The 16,675-nt window shown below is 52.7% G+C and overlaps 1 protein-coding gene across 2 annotated transcripts in view; it reads left to right on the plus strand.

Annotated features, from left to right (window-relative positions):
- SYNPO (synaptopodin) overlaps positions 1-16,675 on the plus strand; it is a 41,376-nt gene that overhangs the window by 21,829 nt on the left and 2,872 nt on the right. For both annotated transcript variants that reach the window (XM_064278225.1, XM_010591911.2), the window contains exon 2: positions 7,293-9,679. In XM_064278225.1, coding sequence (XP_064134295.1) covers positions 7,293-9,679 — 2,387 coding nt within the window. The remainder of the gene's footprint in view (positions 1-7,292; positions 9,680-16,675) is intronic.

Below are 16,675 nucleotides of genomic sequence, written 5' to 3' on the forward strand. Positions count from 1 at the left end.
TGTTGTCCTCATCATTATTCTGACAAGTACTTGTGGAAGATGTGGGGGAAAAGGAAGAATACAGAAGTAAAGCAGATGAGGTCCCTGCCCTGTAGACTTTTGCAGTCTGTGTGGGACAGTAAGGTCCAGACCTCGATTCTGCAAAGCAAAGTAATGGGCAGGGGCAGCGTGGCCCATGGGCCCTGGACTGGGAGGCGGGCCACCCTGGGTTTGAATCCCACCTCTGCTTCTGACTAGCTGTGCAACCCTGAGCAAGTCACTTCACCTCTCTGAGCTCGTTTCTCTTCTAACACAGAGATGAAGGTCCAGCTGACCTCACGGGCCACTAGGAAACTAAATGGAGCAAGGGCCAGTCATGATGCCTGGCATGTGGTGAGAACTCCCTGAAGAGTAATTTTTACTAAGATGAATAATATATAAAGTGATGACATCATTCAGCAGTACAGATAAAATGTTCCATTGGTAGATCAGGGAAGGCTCTTTGGAGGGGGTGGTGGCATTTGAGGAGTCTCCTAGGTGGTGCAAACGGTTAGGTGCTCAACTGCTAACGGAACGTTTGGTGGTTTAAAACACCCAGAGGTGCCTGGGAAGACAGGCCTGGTGATCTGCTTTGAAAGATCACAGCCTTGAAAACCCTATGGAGCACAGTTTTACTCTCCAACACGTGGGGTCGCCATGATTCAGAATTGACTCAACGGCAACTGGTTTTTGGTTTCGGTGGGAGGGCTGGGAGGATTAGGGCATGTAGAAAGGATGTGATGACAGAGAAGTGCTCCAGGTAGAGAACCTGTGCAAACTACGCTCCGGAAACAGGCAGTCACAGGGCAGGTGGGAAGCGTGAGCCATTGAACTTCCTCTGGCCACTGCTGAGGGTACTGAGAGAAGGTTAGCCAGTTATCTGGGAGGCCTGATGTCAGGGGCCTTGCCTGCCAGGGTAAAGACTCTCAGCCTGATACTCCGTGTCCTGGGGAGGAGAGAGGGTTTTGAGCAGGAGAGAGCCACGAGTGGAGAGGCGGGAGGAAGATGAATCTGGCAGCGTGGGGCGGGTAGATTGGCAGGGGAGAGACTGGGGGCGGAGAGGCCATTTAAAAGGCTGTTGCAAAATCGGTTTTCCTGATAAAGACCCGGGCTGAGTCATCTGTGGAGGAGAGAAGTCACATCCAGCTCCTCCTCGGTGCTGTGGATGTGGGATTTTCCTTTTTTTGTCAGCTAGGCAATTGGTTGCCTTTCTCAGAGGCTTTGGGATGGAGGCCGCTCAGCCAGCCGCTGGGAGCATCTAGCAGGAAGCTAGGCTGCAGGGAGGACCCAGCAGAGTGAGTAGGAGGAGCACATGAAGGGGCCTTTGTGGTTTGGGGGTGTGTGACTTAGGGCATGTGACATCCCCTCTGTGGTCTCAGTTTCCCCTCTGGGCATCAAGGGAGAGTCCTATGGGGACTTCTCCCAGATTGTCAGTTAGCTGGGGCATCCCAGCTAACTGGGGCATCCCCTCCTGTTCCAATGCTTTTCCCATTGCACGTCTCGGGCATCCTGGCAGTCGTTTCTACCTTAGCATGGCCTATTCTCCTGGGAGAGAAGGGCTGGCAGTCTGCTGGGACTAAGCAGGTTGTACTCACCAGGACTCTGTTGTGGATGGAGAACTCCCCAGGGAATGGAGGCTGTGTCATTTCCTCCTTCAGGGGGAGGATGCAGGGCAGGGGCTGGCAAGGTAGCCAGGCCATTACTCAGGCTTCATTCATCTTCCTGCCCCTAGCTAAGCCAGTGCTGGTTCCTTCCTGACCCCACCAGGGGGGCAGCTTACCCAGCCTGTTTACCCTTCCCGTTGCCAAGACTCCTGGGCGGCCACAATGGGCTGCCTCCAGCCAGTCTCTCTTCCTACCTCTGCTCCCCGTCCCACCCCACCAGCCCGTGACGTCCCACCCCACCAGCCCGGGGCACTCCCATTGACGGCAGCCCTGTGAAGAAGCATTTCCTTGAATTCTCCTTGTCCTGACCTTTTGCTCTGGCCTCCCTTCCCCTGCTCCACCTCCCTCCTGTGGATCCTTGGTCCAGACATGCCTGATGGTGGGCAGAACAGGCAGCAGAGAGGGGTAGGGTGAGGGAAAGAGCTTGTCCCTGCCTGAGTAAAACCAGGACTGGGGTGTCCTGACTCCCAACCCCATGCTCTTCCCACTCCACTAGTCTTTTATGCCCTATCAGTCATTTCTACCTTAGTAAAAATAAGTTTACCAGCTCTTCTCCCGAGAGGAAGAAGGGAGAGAAAGTGTGTGTTGTTCTAGGTGGCTGAATCTGCAGGGGAGCAGGCACTGCTGAGGGACAGTGATCACAGATGAGGAAATAGAGTTCTGCTGACCATCATCCTGGGGCTTCTATTGGCGCCCCTCCCTCCAGAGTTTAGGTCTGGAAGGCAGAGTAGTTGAGAGATGAGACTCAGTGGCTGAACTGTCTGAGTTTTGAATTCCAGCTCTGCCACTTACGAGTTGTGTGACCCTGGGTTGGCCTCTCTTCGTCTGTTTCGTCTGCAAAATGGGAAGAATAATAGTACTTGCCTCTCAGGGTTGTTGAGAGGACTGAATAAGATGATGAGTATAAAGTGCACCACACAGCACCTGGGCTGTAGTGAGGGCTCAGTAATTACAGCAACCATTGCTAGAATCCTCATTCTAATGATTGTGCTCAGGGCTCCTCATCGTCTCCCCGACTTTGGGATTGAAGCCTGCTGAACTCAGGTCTCCTGACCTTAGGCAGTACTTTGTGTTTGCCCTTGACCTCTTCCTCCCTTGAAGGCCTGTGTTTAGGGCTTCTGATCTGCACCCACGGTGGGTCTTTAAAGGGCCAGCATCCCAACCTGTCCCCGCAGAGGGTTAGACTAGCGGGGGTACCATGGCCAGCCCCTTAGGTGCAGGCTGCAGCCAGGCAGATTGGGGATTCAGCGAGGCACCTACCCTCTGTGGCCTTTGACCACCTCCCACCCCTCTGACACCATGGAGCATCATCTCGGACCCAGCTGCCTCCCTGGTGCCCCAGATGGGGGACTCTGCAATGCCTGCTGTTGGCCAAGCCTCTACTTCGCCAGCTTTGTTTGTGCAAGATGGCAAAAATCGCCTGGATTGCTGGCTGCGTCCAGTCCAAGCCTCCCGCCGAATTCCTTTTCCATCGAGTCACTGCGGGCTGGGGTGGGGGCATGGGAGCTCTCCTCTGAGGGCAGGGCTCACTCACCCCTGGCCTTTTCTGTCCAGTTCCTCTTATTCCAGAACAGCAGCTCAGGGGAGGTGCCAGGCTCAGAAAGGCAGGGGAATTAGCGGCAGCCCAGGCTGTGAATGGAGCCTGGTGGAAATCAGCAGACCTAGGTCTTGGGCCCACGGGCTTCTGTGTGACCCCGGACAATGCCCTTTCCCTTTCTAAGCCTCCTAAAAAAAAAAAAAAATCCTAGGCCAGCTTATCTCTGAGGGCCCTACACCCTCTGACATTTGAGGATTTTTTAAACCCACGGCTGCTAAACTTAAGGTTGGCAATTCGAACCCACCTAGTGGCTCCATGGAAGAAAGGCCTGGCGACTGCTTCTGTAAAGATTACAGCCAAGAAAACCCTATAGAGCAATTTTACTCTGTAACCCATGGGCTCGGCATGAGTCAGAATCAACTTGGTGACAATGGGTCTAGTTTAATTTGGCCTTTTAGAATTGCTGGAGATGGAATTGAAGCAGAAAAATGAGAAAAGCAGGAAAATGCAGGGACTTTGAGGGGTCTGGATTGTTCACACACGGAAGTACTTTCTGTGTGCCTAGTACTGTGGGAGTCAGCCAGCCAGGGAGCTCCGTGCTCTCTGGAGTCAGGTAGAGCGAGGTCTGAATCCAGCTCCACTCCTTTCTGGCTCTGTGGTCTTGGGCATCTCACCTCACCTCTCTGAGCCTTGGTTTTCTTACCAGTAAAATAACAGTAATCATAGTTTGCGTCTCATAGGGCTGTGGTAAGAATTAAGTAAGATAATAGTTGTAATGCGCATGTAAAGGTACACGGTAAGTGCCCAATCAATGTTAGCTACTGTTACTGAATTGTGCCATCAGGGAAATTGTAGGGACTGGGGATGTTTATCCTGACCCCGTCCCATGGGGATGTTATGAGCATCTGGGCATCTCTGAAGGGCTGTCAGATTAGAAGGAGAAAGCTTTCTGTCTGTGTGTCCTGGGGGACAGAACTGTCAAGAGGCGGTGGAGGTTATTACCAGCTTGCTGTAAGAAGCAACTTTATAGCTAAGAGATGCTAATTAGCGGAAGGTACCTCCCCAGGGCTGTGAGCTCCCTGTCAGTTGAGTGTGTAAGCAAAAGATTGCACACTCAGGAGGGGGGCTTTGGGGATGCAAGAACTGTATGGGGAATTGGACCTGGTGATAGCCATGCCTGAAATTCTGAGGTTCTGTGAGTTGGGCTAACAAGCTCTGCCTCCTCAGAGCTCTGGAATCCTCTGCTGTGTGACCTTAAGAGAGTCACATCCCCCCTCAGGGCCCCAGATCTATAGAGTGAATTTGCTAGAAGCCGATCTGACCCCTTCCAGGGAGTAGAGTGGGGTCACCACTTGCCAGCTCATTCCAGGGTAGCATGAGCCTTTGCCTCATCCCAACTGAGCTTGATAACAATAAGCCCTTGACATCTGTTGCCTTATTGCTGCTCCCAACCCTAACATGAGTGCTTTAAATACCCCTTCTCAGTTAAGGAAACTGAGCAGTGAGGCTCCAAGGGGTGTACTAACTTGCCAAGGTCACACAGCCTGCAAATGGCAGAGCTTGGATTTGGGCCGGGCAGGCTGGTTCCTAAGCAGAGCAGAGGAGATGGAGATTACGTAACAGGAGTAATCGTCCACTGTGGACTTCTGGGGTGGTTGCTGCCCCCTTTCTCAGCTGCCTCTAGGGAGCTTCCTGGTCAAACCCTTCATTTTTTACAGATGAGTTGATCCAGGCAGTAGAGGAATCCTACCTGGAGGGAGCTGGTGTCATGGATGGGTGGGGCAGGCTGCGTGCTCTCATAGGTTGTGGGGTGGGGAGCCAGGCCCTGACGGAAGGAGGGAAGAAAGAGGTTAGGGCCAGAGAGCCTGTGGCTGGTGGGCCTGGTCATGGTGAAGTTGTTGTCTGCAGCTCCTTTGCTCTGTATGGGCCTCCCTGCCAACTCCATTTGGCCAGTGTGGGAGTCAATGGGCTCTACTCTGGGCCATTTTCTGGACCTCAATTTCCCCACATATAAAATGGGGTGGTGGGGAAATAGCTCCTCAACAGGGCCCTTCCAGCTGAGAGTCCATGAATCCTGAGCTTGCCTGGCAGGATGCCTAGAAAGACTGTCCCTTAGACCCACTCAGCATGTCATGGCCAGTGCTAATGAGGGCAAGGTAGGAGGGAGGGCAGGGTCAGATTCCTCAGGAACTAATTAGCTTCCCACAGTTGGTGGGGGAGGAGATGGAGGGAGGGATTTTCCCAGCCACAGACTGAGCTTTTAACACTGGCCACTGGGTGATCCATCTATCTGTCCATCCACTCATCCATTCATGCATCATTGTTGAACAAGCATAAATGGAGCACCTACTGGGGAACAAGACAGACAAGGTCACTGCCCCTAAGCTTATGTTCTTGTTGGGGAGACAGACAATAAACAAGGAAACATGTAAAGAGGATAATTTCAAATTGTGGTGAATGCTGAAACTGGGGAGAGAAAAGGTTGCCTACAGTGTCTGGCAATCTGCTTCCAAAAGGTCACAGCCTTGAAAACCCTGTGGAGCAGTTCTCCACTGCACACATGGGGTAGCCATGAGTCAGAATCTACTGGACGACAACTAACAACAACAACAATGAATCTACAGATTAACAAGGGCCTGACCAGCCTGATCTCTGACCCCAGTTCCCAGACTATAGCCTTATACTAAGCCTGACTCTCCCTGACTCTGTCTCCCATATGTCCCAAAGGGACCTTTTGGGATGAGCAGACAGCTTGGGCTGTAGACCAGAGAGAACTGGATTTGATTCTAGCTTTGCCACCTTTAGCTATGTGACCTTGGGTCCATTACTTGTAAGTCTCTGGGCCTCAGTTTCCTCTTCGGTGAAATAGGGGCGATAATGCCTGTCTCATAACGTTCATAAAGTGTTTCATAAAATAATGCAAAGTTCCTGTGTAGTTGCTGCGACAGTTGGCACCATTTATTACTTTTGTAATGTTAAAACATGAGGATTTTTAAGTGATTGTTTAAATAAAAGTGGAAAGAAATTCTGGAAGGATATCGAAGAAACTGGTAACAGTGTTACCTGATTGTGGCGTGGGATACCCAGGGTTGGAGGGGACTCATTGTATACCTTCTTATAAGCTTTTACTCTTGGATCATGTGAATGAACATATTGTCTGTTCTTACCAAGGGAAGTGTTAGTAGCATCTCTCTTAAAATCAAACCCAGTTACTGTACTATGAGTTTGAAAGTATCAAGGGTCCTATGCAAGGCACATAGAAAATGTCCTGAGGGGTTCGTTCATGCATTCAGTAACATGTACTGGGGTACTGGGGGCCCACTTTCTGCCAGGTGCTATTCTAGGGGCCGAGGTTAGAGTGATGAACAAGGTAGACATGGTCATTTTCCCTAAGCTTATGTTTTAATTGGGAAGTCAGACAATAAACAAGGAAACATATAAAAAGGATAATTCAACTTGTGATGAGTGCTATGAAGAAAATAGAACAAGGAGATGGGATAGGAGAGAAGGCTGATTTTGGAAAGAGGCCTCTTCAGAGAGGCGACACTCAAGTTGAGACCCAAGTGGCAAGAGGGAACTGACATGAATTGCTACTTGCAAAAAGATCATTTCAAGCAGAGCACAGCAAGTGCACAGGCCCTGGGGCAGGAACAAACTTGGCATTTTCAAGGAATAGAAAGCCAGCGTGGCAGAGCCTACTGAGAGAGGAGAAAGTTTGAAGGAGCTGAGTCAGGGATGTAGCAGAGGCCTTGACTACCAGGGTGAGAGGTTTGTACCAGTTTGGTGAAATATCGTATCAACAACCTTCAGGGGAAATCCAGATGAAGGATCTGCTAATCCTGGAGGGTTAATTAGGGCAGATTTCACCCAGGTGGTGGCATCTGAGTGGCCATGAAGGGTGGGTCAGAGTTTGTTGTAAGAACAGGTGATTCTAGGAAGTAGTGAGTGAAGATCAAATTCCAGAAAACAAGATTATGTTGAAGGAGGGGCGGAGTGACCAGATCTCTGTCTGTCTGTATACCCCTGTGGTTCTGCACTCCCATTTGCTAACTGGGTCTTTGTCTCCCCTGCAGCACTGGGCTGTAGCACTAGCCTCACCGAGAGGGATCTGAAAGAGGCCAAGGCACGGAGCCAGCAGATCGCAGCCCAGCTGACCACCCCTCCCAGCTCTAACTCCCGTGGCGTCCAGCTCTTCAATAGGCGCCGGCAGAGGGTGAACGAGTTCACCTTGGAAAGCCACGGCCGGAGAGACCAGAAGCCCAGCCAGGAGTGCTTCAGACTGCACCCTGCTAGCCCCACAGGCCATGCCCGGGGGCCCGGCCTGAGTCCCACATCACTCGCCGAGTCAGGCCGTCCAAGGAACCCCCAACCCCAGAGCCCTGGCACAGGGATCTCAGGCCACAGCATGGAAGGGTACTCAGACGAGGCCAGCTTGCTGCGGCACCTGGAGAAGGTGGCCAGTGAGGAAGAAGAGGTGCCGCTGGTGGTTTATTTAAAGGAGAACGCAGCCCTGCTGACGGCCAATGGGCTCCACCTGTCCCAGAACCGCGAGGCCCAGCAGGCCCCACCGACCCCGCCTCCGGCTGAAGTCCATAGCTCAACTGCAGGTGTCAACCAAAATCTTTCCTCACCCAGCACCACACTCACTACACCAGCTTCTAACAGCAACCACAACCTGCCAGACACTGATGTCAACCAGAACCCACCGGCAACTGTCATTCCACAGAGCCTGGCACTTTCTAGCACCCAACAGGATTCTTCTGAGGAAGAGCTCCCGCCAAATGGCACAGTGCCAGATTCCAAACCCAGCACCCTGTGTGTTGGCGGGCAGCCCCAGGCGCCAGCTGCAGAAGTGAAATCCAGCACACTCCTAATTGATAAGATATCAACTCCAGCTTCCGTCACCAACACCTTCTCCAAGGAAGCCACTCCCATCCCCAGCTCGGAGGCCTCAACACCAGAGTTCATGTCCAGCTCTCTGCTCATCGACATCCAGCCCATTGGCCTAGGGATGTCAGCAGAACAAGAGATGCCTGGGCGGGCAGCCACCACCACACCTGCCAAGCTGTATAGTGAGGTCCACCTCACACTGGCCAAACCTCAGTCAGTGGTTAACAGGACGGCCAGGCCCTTTGGGATCCAAGGATCAGGGGGTACCAGCCATATGGAACGAAGCCCGATGGTAGAGAGACGAAATCTCGGGGAGAAGGCCCTGGCCCCCCATACCCCCAGCCTGGCAGATAGAAGCCCCCAGCCACAGAGACACACAATGTCCTACAGCCCCATGGTGGAGAGACAGCCCTTAATGCAACGAAGTCCAGCTTTGGAGAGACGGCCCTTGGGGAACTTCACCCCACCCCCCACCTATGCCGAGACCTTGTCTACGGCCCCCCTGGCTTCCCGGGTTAGGTCTCCACCCTCTTATTCTGCCCTGTACCCCAGCTCTGACCCTAAGCCTTCCCATTGGAAGGGCCCGGCAGTTCCCACCAGCAAGACAGGCATTTTGGAGGAGTCAATGGCCCGCCGGGGCAGCCGGAAATCCATGTTCACCTTTGTGGAGAAGCCCAAGGTGACTCCGAATCCAGACCTGCTGGATCTGGTGCAGACGGCTGATGAGAAGCGGAGGCAGAGGGACCAGGGGGAGGTGGGCGTGGAGGAGGAGCCCTTCGCACTGGGGGCCGAGGCCTCCAACTTCCAGCAGGAGCCAGTGCCCCGGGATAGGGCCAGCCATGCAGCAACCGAGGAGGCCCTTCCGGAGTGGGCCTCGTGCCTCAAGTCGCCCCGCATCAAGGCCAAGCCAAAGCCCAAACCCAACCAGAACCTCTCTGAGGCCTCTGGGAAGGGGGCTGAGCTCTATGCTCGCCGGCAGTCTCGGATGGAGAAGTATGTCATTGAGTCTTCAGGTCACACCGAGCTGGCCCGCTGCCCTTCACCCACTATGTCCCTGCCTTCATCCTGGAAATACTCTACTAATGTCCCTGGGAGCCTCCGAGTAGCCTCTCGCAGCCCGGCCCGAACCCCACCTGCCTCCCTCTACCATGGCTACCTGCCTGAGAATGGAGTCCTGCGCCCAGAGCCCACCAAACAGCCGCCATACCAGATGCGGTCCTCACTCTTTGTCCTCTCACCCATCAAGGAACCTGCCATGGTCTCGCCAAGAGCTGCCTCACCAAGAGGTGCATCACCAAGAGCTGCCTCACCTGCCAAACCAAGCTCCCTGGACCTGGCGCCCAGCCTGCCCAAGGCGGCTCTGCCACCATCTCCTGCCCTGCCTCGGCCCTCGCGTTCCTCACCGGGCCTCTACACCTCGCCTGGCCAAGATGGTCTCCAGCCCACTGCTGTGAGCCCTACCTACAGCAGCGATATCTCCCCCGTGTCTCCCTCCAGGGCATGGTCTCCTCGAGCTAAGCAGGCCCCACGGCCCTCTTTCTCCACCCGCAACGCCGGGATCGAGGCTCAGGTGTGGAAGCCTTCCTTCTGCTTCAAGTAGCCAGACCCCACAGGGGGTCCCACTGCCTGTCAAGGCCTCTCTCTGAGGGCCCGATGGAGAGCGAATGGGGCAGGAGATGGCACAGGGTTGAGAGTCAGGAGTATGGGAGTCTGAGATCCAAGGTCTGACACTGCCGCTAGCTAGCTTTACGACCTTGGGCGCGTCATCTCCCCTCTCTGAGCGGCAGTTGCCCCTCTCCTACCACAACAGATCTGAGGTCTGATTCTGCGTGGGGAGGAGGGTCATGGGGAGCGAACTCCCTGGCAGGCTCTAACGAGGCTTCAGGGGCTTCCTTTGACTTTCGTAAGCTATAGGGGTGCCAGGGTCTGATGCCAGCGTCTTGCTGGGGAAGTGGCCTAGATGGGGCCCTCATAGGGGCGTTTGGAGCAAACAGAGCCTGCCATTCCCGTGAAATCAGCTAGCCAAGTGTCTGACTCCTCAGCTGCCTGAGGGGGGCCTCCCTCATTGTGGCCCAGGCTCCTGGCATCGTTCTCTCTCTTGCTGGATTCTCACCTCCAGAGGCCTGTCTCTTCCACCTTTGCCTTCCAGGTACCACTTCCTCTCCACTGCTTCAGAGAGCTTTGCCTCGGCCTCCACCTTTCCTCCTCCCCTAGGGTCCTTCTGCTGCACGAGTGGCCCTACGCTGCTGTCTGACTCTTGTTTCCTGCCCCTCTGCTCAGCCACCTCCTCGCCCTCTCCAAGCATCTAGCTCTGCTTCAGACCTCACTCCTGGTTCCACCCAGCTTGCCTCCACTGCCCTGGGGTGGGGGATGTTCCAAAGGATCCCCGAGAGGAGGAGGATGTGGAGATGTGGGCGTGCAGCTAGGAGAGAGGCCTCAGCGACGTATCCATTGGCTGGTTTTGGCTTCAACCTCAGCGAAGATTTACCCAACAAAAAAGCAGCCATCTTGGTGCAGTGGAATGGGCCCCCGGGAGAGAGGCAGGAGAGGAGGGTTCTGGTCCCAACTCAGATACCCATTTGCTGTGTGACTTTGGCCAAGTCACTTTCCCTCTCTGGGCCTCAGTTTTCTTGTCATCTATATAATGAGGGCCCTTCCAGCCATGACAGTCTGTGAAGATAGGCTGGTGCTTTCGGAGAAAGGCTTTGTAAATGACAAGACAGTCCCCTGGGAAAAGAGGGAAAGGAAATGGGCAGCTGCCATAGGGACAGATAGAGGTTAGATGTTGGCAAGGGCACCCTGGTGAGGGTGTAGTTGGAACGAGCGGCCGCAGGAGGCCAAGGGATCCGAAGCCTAGGCTGTGTTGGCTTAGGCTCAGGATTGCTTGGAGACTGGGCAGTGTGGCTGGGGCTGGGTCAGCAGCAGAGCAGCTTGGTGGAAAGAGGTGGAAGAGGCCTTAATATTTGAGGAAAAGGCTGGGACTTAGGAGATTGGATCCCAGCAGACTCACTCTGTGTGTCATTGGGTCTCACCTTCCTCATTTACACAGTGAGGGTTTTGAGTCAGGTAGTTGAGGTGCCTGCTACCTCTGATACCTTCGATGTGTTGCAGCCCCCCAAAACCAGGCTTGGTGGGGGGTGAGAGAAGACAGACGCAAGAGATATGATTCAGATGGAAGCTTCCCTAGGCTGGGGGCTGAGGACACCCACTTTCTCTTTCCCAGCCCTATTTTTGGGCTCCCCAGGGTGCGAGAGGTGGTGGGGGCGGTGCCCATGCTGGGCTGAGCCTGCAATTTTCCTGAGCTCTGGGCTTGTCTCCATGGGAACAAGGGGTGCCTTCATGGTGAGCTCATTCCACCTAGAACGTGGGGGTTTTATGTGGGGGAGTTGTGAGCAAGCTCAGCTCTTTCCTGCCAGGCCCTTCCAGGACAGAGTGATGCCCCCCATCCCCACCTCACCAGACCCCTGCTCCCTTTGACCCCTGGGGGCCGCCAGTGGAAGAGCCCGCCCTGCATCCTGCAGCTCCTGTGGCCAAGCCAACCTCTTCCTCGGACTCTGTTTTCTCTCCTGTTCTCAATACACTCTGCCTCAAATCTGTCTTGCTTCTTTCTTTCTTCCCCGCTCGCCGTCTCCCCGCCTTCTCCCTGATTCTGGCCTAGGAAGTGGAGCAGGAGCCGTCAAGGTCCGTTATTCTATGTGAAAGTGTGGTTGTGGGGTGTCTGCAAGCTCCGACATCTGCAGGGTGTCTCGATGTGTCGGGGGACAGACACAGGCTGGCTTGGAAGTGAGGGCTGCCCTCTCTTCCTCAGTCCAGCACTTAGGAAACCAGAATCCTGCGGAAATCACTTTCTGCTTTCTCCTTCCCTTGGAGTTTGGCCAGAAATGATGTAAAGTATGGGAAAACCCCATGGCCCCTTAAGGCCCCAGGTCTGTTTGGGCTCTTTAAACATGGAATTTAAAAGCCTAGAACCAGAGCTTTCACTCTCCTGTTCCCTCAGGCTCCCTCCCTGCTCCCTCTTCTCTTAAAAAAAAAAACAACTCAGGCCATTTCCCACATTAGTTACTGCCTGGCTCCAGAAAGCATTTGAGTGCATACCCCTAGTGGGGGGAAAGAACTGCCACCGAATCAGAAGAACTGGGTTCTGGGCCCCAATCTACACTTGACTCCTTGTGTGATCTTAGGCAACCCGTTCCCAGCTCTGGGCCTCAGTTTCCCCTTCTGTGCAAAGAAGGGGAATTGCAGAAGGTGGTCTGGGAGCTCTTTTTGGTCTCTGATAGTTCGTGTCTGACGCTGCTCCCCTCATGCCCTCACCCCCCACATGTACCTGACGCTGGGGTAAGTGGGTGCTGCCTTCTGCATTCTCACCTGCCGCATTTCCCAGGAGTTCTGGTGTGTGGTGCATTGAGATCTTTGTCAGAAAGTAAACAGTCCTGAATTCCTGCAGCATTTAGTATTGTGTCCCCCCCGCACATACACAGACACACACAGTCGGCATTCAGACAGGGAGTCAGTACGAGGTTGGCTCTGGCTTTGCTTGCCCACCTCCAAACTATGGGGAGCTGCTCACCACTGCCCCAGACCTTCCAGCCCACACTTGAGCCATCCTGTTTCATAGTCCAGGCTGAATTCTGTTACTCCTTCCACTCTTTGGTCCTAGCATTCCCCTCGTGGCTGCCAAAGACAGGGAAGACCCTTTAGAAATGCTCCGTTATAGCTTCCCCGCCCAGCCTACTCTTCTGGCAGCGGAAGAGCCCTGGTTCCTCTGCCTCAGTACTGTGGACTGGCTTGGATCATGAGCTCTTGGCCCCACCTCCCCGCAAAGGGTGGCACTGTGGGTGGGTGTTGGGACATGCCTGAGCCCACCCTGACTTGGCATTTGGCTGTGAGACTCTGGTCTCAGCCTCTAGCCCTTCCCTCTGGCCCCAGGGCAGGGACCTCTTTCCCAGCTCCTCTCCCCGTTTTGCAGGTCTGCCTCCTGCCCCCAAGCTATCTGAAAGCTTCTTGGGATGTCACACACACAGAGAACAGCTCCCAGTGTCTCAGTCTCAGGTGTACATGACTGACTCTGGAGATAAAAGGGGGTGGGTCCCACTCTGAGCCTTAACTTTCTCACCTGATGACTAGGGGCTTGTATGTCCCCAGGCGGTGTCTAAGGATGGCTCCAGCACTACCAACCCATGAAAAAATCTCCTATTCAGGACAACATTCCCCTTTAGGCTAAAGGGCTCCACTTCTGAGTCTGGGCTCATCTAGCAGCTGCTGCATTCTGTTTGGAAAAATACATACAATTTATGTCCCTTGCTTCCTTTAGATTGGGAGGAATTAGATTCTGGTTGGATGAAAGAGTGACTGGCTTGACTATGGCTGATTACTGACTGGATGAGAGCCTGGGTCTCATGGATGGTGCTCGATTTTGATTGGGTAGGAGACACTGAAGGACTGGCTAGCTCTGGACTCGGATGGATGACTGCTGGTGAATTTGGATTGGGGTGAGAGGCCGAGTGGGCTGGTTATTGCTGGAATCTGATTGGAAGAATAGTTGAATGGTTTAGCAGGTGCATGCTGGATGTGGGTTCTCAAGCCCTCCACTTTCAAATCAGTTCCAACTACTTCAGCATGGTTTAGCTTTTGAACAACAGATAGTGTCACACAGATACATATACCGCACACACATTGCCTAGTGGGACAGAACACACTGGATGGTTATTTATGTCTCTGAGCTTCATTTTCCTTATGAGTAAAATGGAAAAGATAATACCAATTACCTCACCAGTCTACTGTGAGGATCTTATGAGAGATAAAGGATAAGACTGAACCATGTAGACTGGAAAGTCCTTAATTTAAAGAGTGTAAAAAAAATGGCATTGTGGTGTCAGACCTCTTCATCTGACACCAGGAAGGGGAGAAAGAATCGGCATCAGCCCAAGGCAGATTGCTACGAGGCAGAGGTCAGACATGCCTCCTCTCTCCAGACTTTTCACTAATTCTGACACCAGCCATCCCTCCCACGGCACTCTACTTCTCTGCTGTTGTTGGTGTTGTGTGCCATCGAGTTGATTCTGACTCATAGCAACCCTATAGGATAGAGTAGAACTGCCCCATAGGGTTTCCAAGGAGTAGCTGGTAGATTCAAACTGCCAACCTTTTGGTTAGCGGCCTGATCTCTTAACCACTGCTTCACCAGGGCTCCATACTTCTCTGCTGGGTTCGATAATTTGTTGCAGTGGCCACACACAACTCATGGACCATACTCACACTTATGGGGTTTATTAGGTACATATAGGCAGCCCCCAGGTTAGAAGTGTCTGACTTACAGACAACTCATACTTGCTCTTTAATATTATGTAAATTTGCCCTCACTTTGAACGGACTGCACCGACCCCTACTCACAACAAATTTGTCACCATAATCACCTTTGCTTGCTGCACGTGCAGCTTTTAAATCACTGAAAAGGCTTCGAGCCTTTTTTCTTTTGCACTAAAAAATCCAAACCAAACCAGTTGCCGTCAAGTCGATTCTGACTCGTAGCGACCCTATAGAGGGGAGTAGAACTACTCCATAGGGTTTCTGAGGAGTACCTGGTGGATGTGAACTGTCAAACTTTTGGTTAGCCGCTGAACTCCTAACCGCTACACCACCAGGATTTCCTTTTGCACTAAAGTAAGGCTAAATAAGAACCATATGCTCCTGTTCCAATTTACCTGCAAATTTAACTTAAAGACACAGTTAGGAACAGGTCTTGTTTGCAACCTGGGGACTGCCTGTAACCAGTTACAACTTGGGATCAGGATCAGGAAACATGTAGACAAAGTCTCCCTTCTTCAGTGCAGGATGGCTCTCTCAGCTCCTCTTGGCTTTGCAGGCCTCATCCTGGTCCCCTGAGGACAGGCTCCTCTCAATCCCATGAAGACAGGGTCCTCTTGTCCCCCTCAGGACAGGCCTCCTCTCTCAGGCCTGGCCTCTGCCCTCCTTGGTCAAGTGCTACAAAGCTCTTTAACTCCACCAATAAGTGCTAGGAGGCACCCCACTCTACCAGGAATCCTCCTGTTCGAAAGCACTAAGCTCTCTCGCTCTGTGGGCCTACACATCGATGAAGCCACCTCACTCAGCGGGCCAGGAAGTCCACTGCACCATCTTGCATCAGTCTTCTAGTTCTGCTGCTGCCATTTCTCTGCTGCACTTGCCACCTTGCTGCCTTCTCCAGTGTTACACTCTCTCTGACTCCTGGGTCTAGGAGGTTCTTGGCACAGGGACCTTGAGTCCAAAGGATGCACTCTGCTCCTGGCTCTTCTTTCTTGATGGTAGTGAGGTCCCCCCTTCCTGCCTCTAAGATGCCTCATTTTAAGCCTAGAGGGATGGTAAACCTGATCAATGCCCTTGTTAGGGTTCCATACACCTCATTTGCATGGTCCCACTCCCACAAGGGTTCTATGGACCTTATTTGCATTAGCAGCAAGCTGTCCAATCCCCTTAATGGGCCTTAAGCATCTTATTTGCATAGTTCTACCCAATCGTTGTATGAGAGTCACAAAGATTATGGCTAGAAGGGCCATGTTAAATAAGTCACTGCACCACAAAGAGGTAGGAAGCAGGTATGGCAGTACATAGCAGAGCAGTGTTATAACCTCAGAGCGTGTTCACCAAAGCCGCATTGCCCACCCCATGCTGGCAAGTAGTTCAGCAAGGGGAGTGTACTGCTAGGGAACAATGACCCAACTTCCTTTTGTGTTTCTGTCTGTCAGTGGGAATGTCCTCTCTGCTCAGGCATCAAGAGAAAATGAGGAGGTGACCATGGCAACATGGTAAGGCAGTTAGGGCTGAGTAGGCCTTTCACCAAGTTCAGCCTTAATAACAGTTAATATTTTCAGATTTTGAATAGGTAGTACATTCATATGGCTCACAAGTCTATACTTATATAAATACATTTTAAAAGCCTTTTTCCTGCGCTCTGTGGTTGTACACCCTGTCCCTGTTTATGCCATTTCCTGATGGGTAACCGCTTTCATATGTATCCTTCCAGTCTTTCTGCTAACTAACATCTATTGAACCCTGACTCTGTCTTCCAGGCAGTGTTCTGGTACATGTAATGTTCTTTTAATGGTTAGCTCCTTTGATCCTCACAACAACACAACAACCCCATAGGGTAGGTGCTGTTATTTCCCCCATTTTACAGTGGAGGAAGCTGAAGCCCAGAGGGGTGCAGCCACTTGCCCAAGTTCACTCAGTAAGTGAAGGCGGCAGTCTCCAAAGCCAGCATTCTTAACCACTAGTCACCTGCCTCCCTGCTAAGTACAAGAGCACACAGCATGGTGTCTTTTAAAACATTCTGGGCTGAGTAGGAGTCCATGGGTGGTGTAAATAGTTAAGCACTCCACTACTAACTGAAAGGTTGGTGGCTTGAACCTACCTAGAGGCACCTTGAAAGAAACACCTGGCGATCTGTTTCTGAAAGGTCACAGGCTTGAAAACACTTGGGACGGCAACTGGTTTGGGTTTTTGGTTTGGGGCTCAGTTGGGGTATCTGTGTGTTACTGTAGGCACTATTTGGCCCGGTGTTGACTTCCCG

Source organism: Loxodonta africana, chromosome 2, assembly GCF_030014295.1.
Source record: "Loxodonta africana isolate mLoxAfr1 chromosome 2, mLoxAfr1.hap2, whole genome shotgun sequence".
NCBI classification, from domain to species: domain Eukaryota; kingdom Metazoa; phylum Chordata; class Mammalia; order Proboscidea; family Elephantidae; genus Loxodonta; species Loxodonta africana.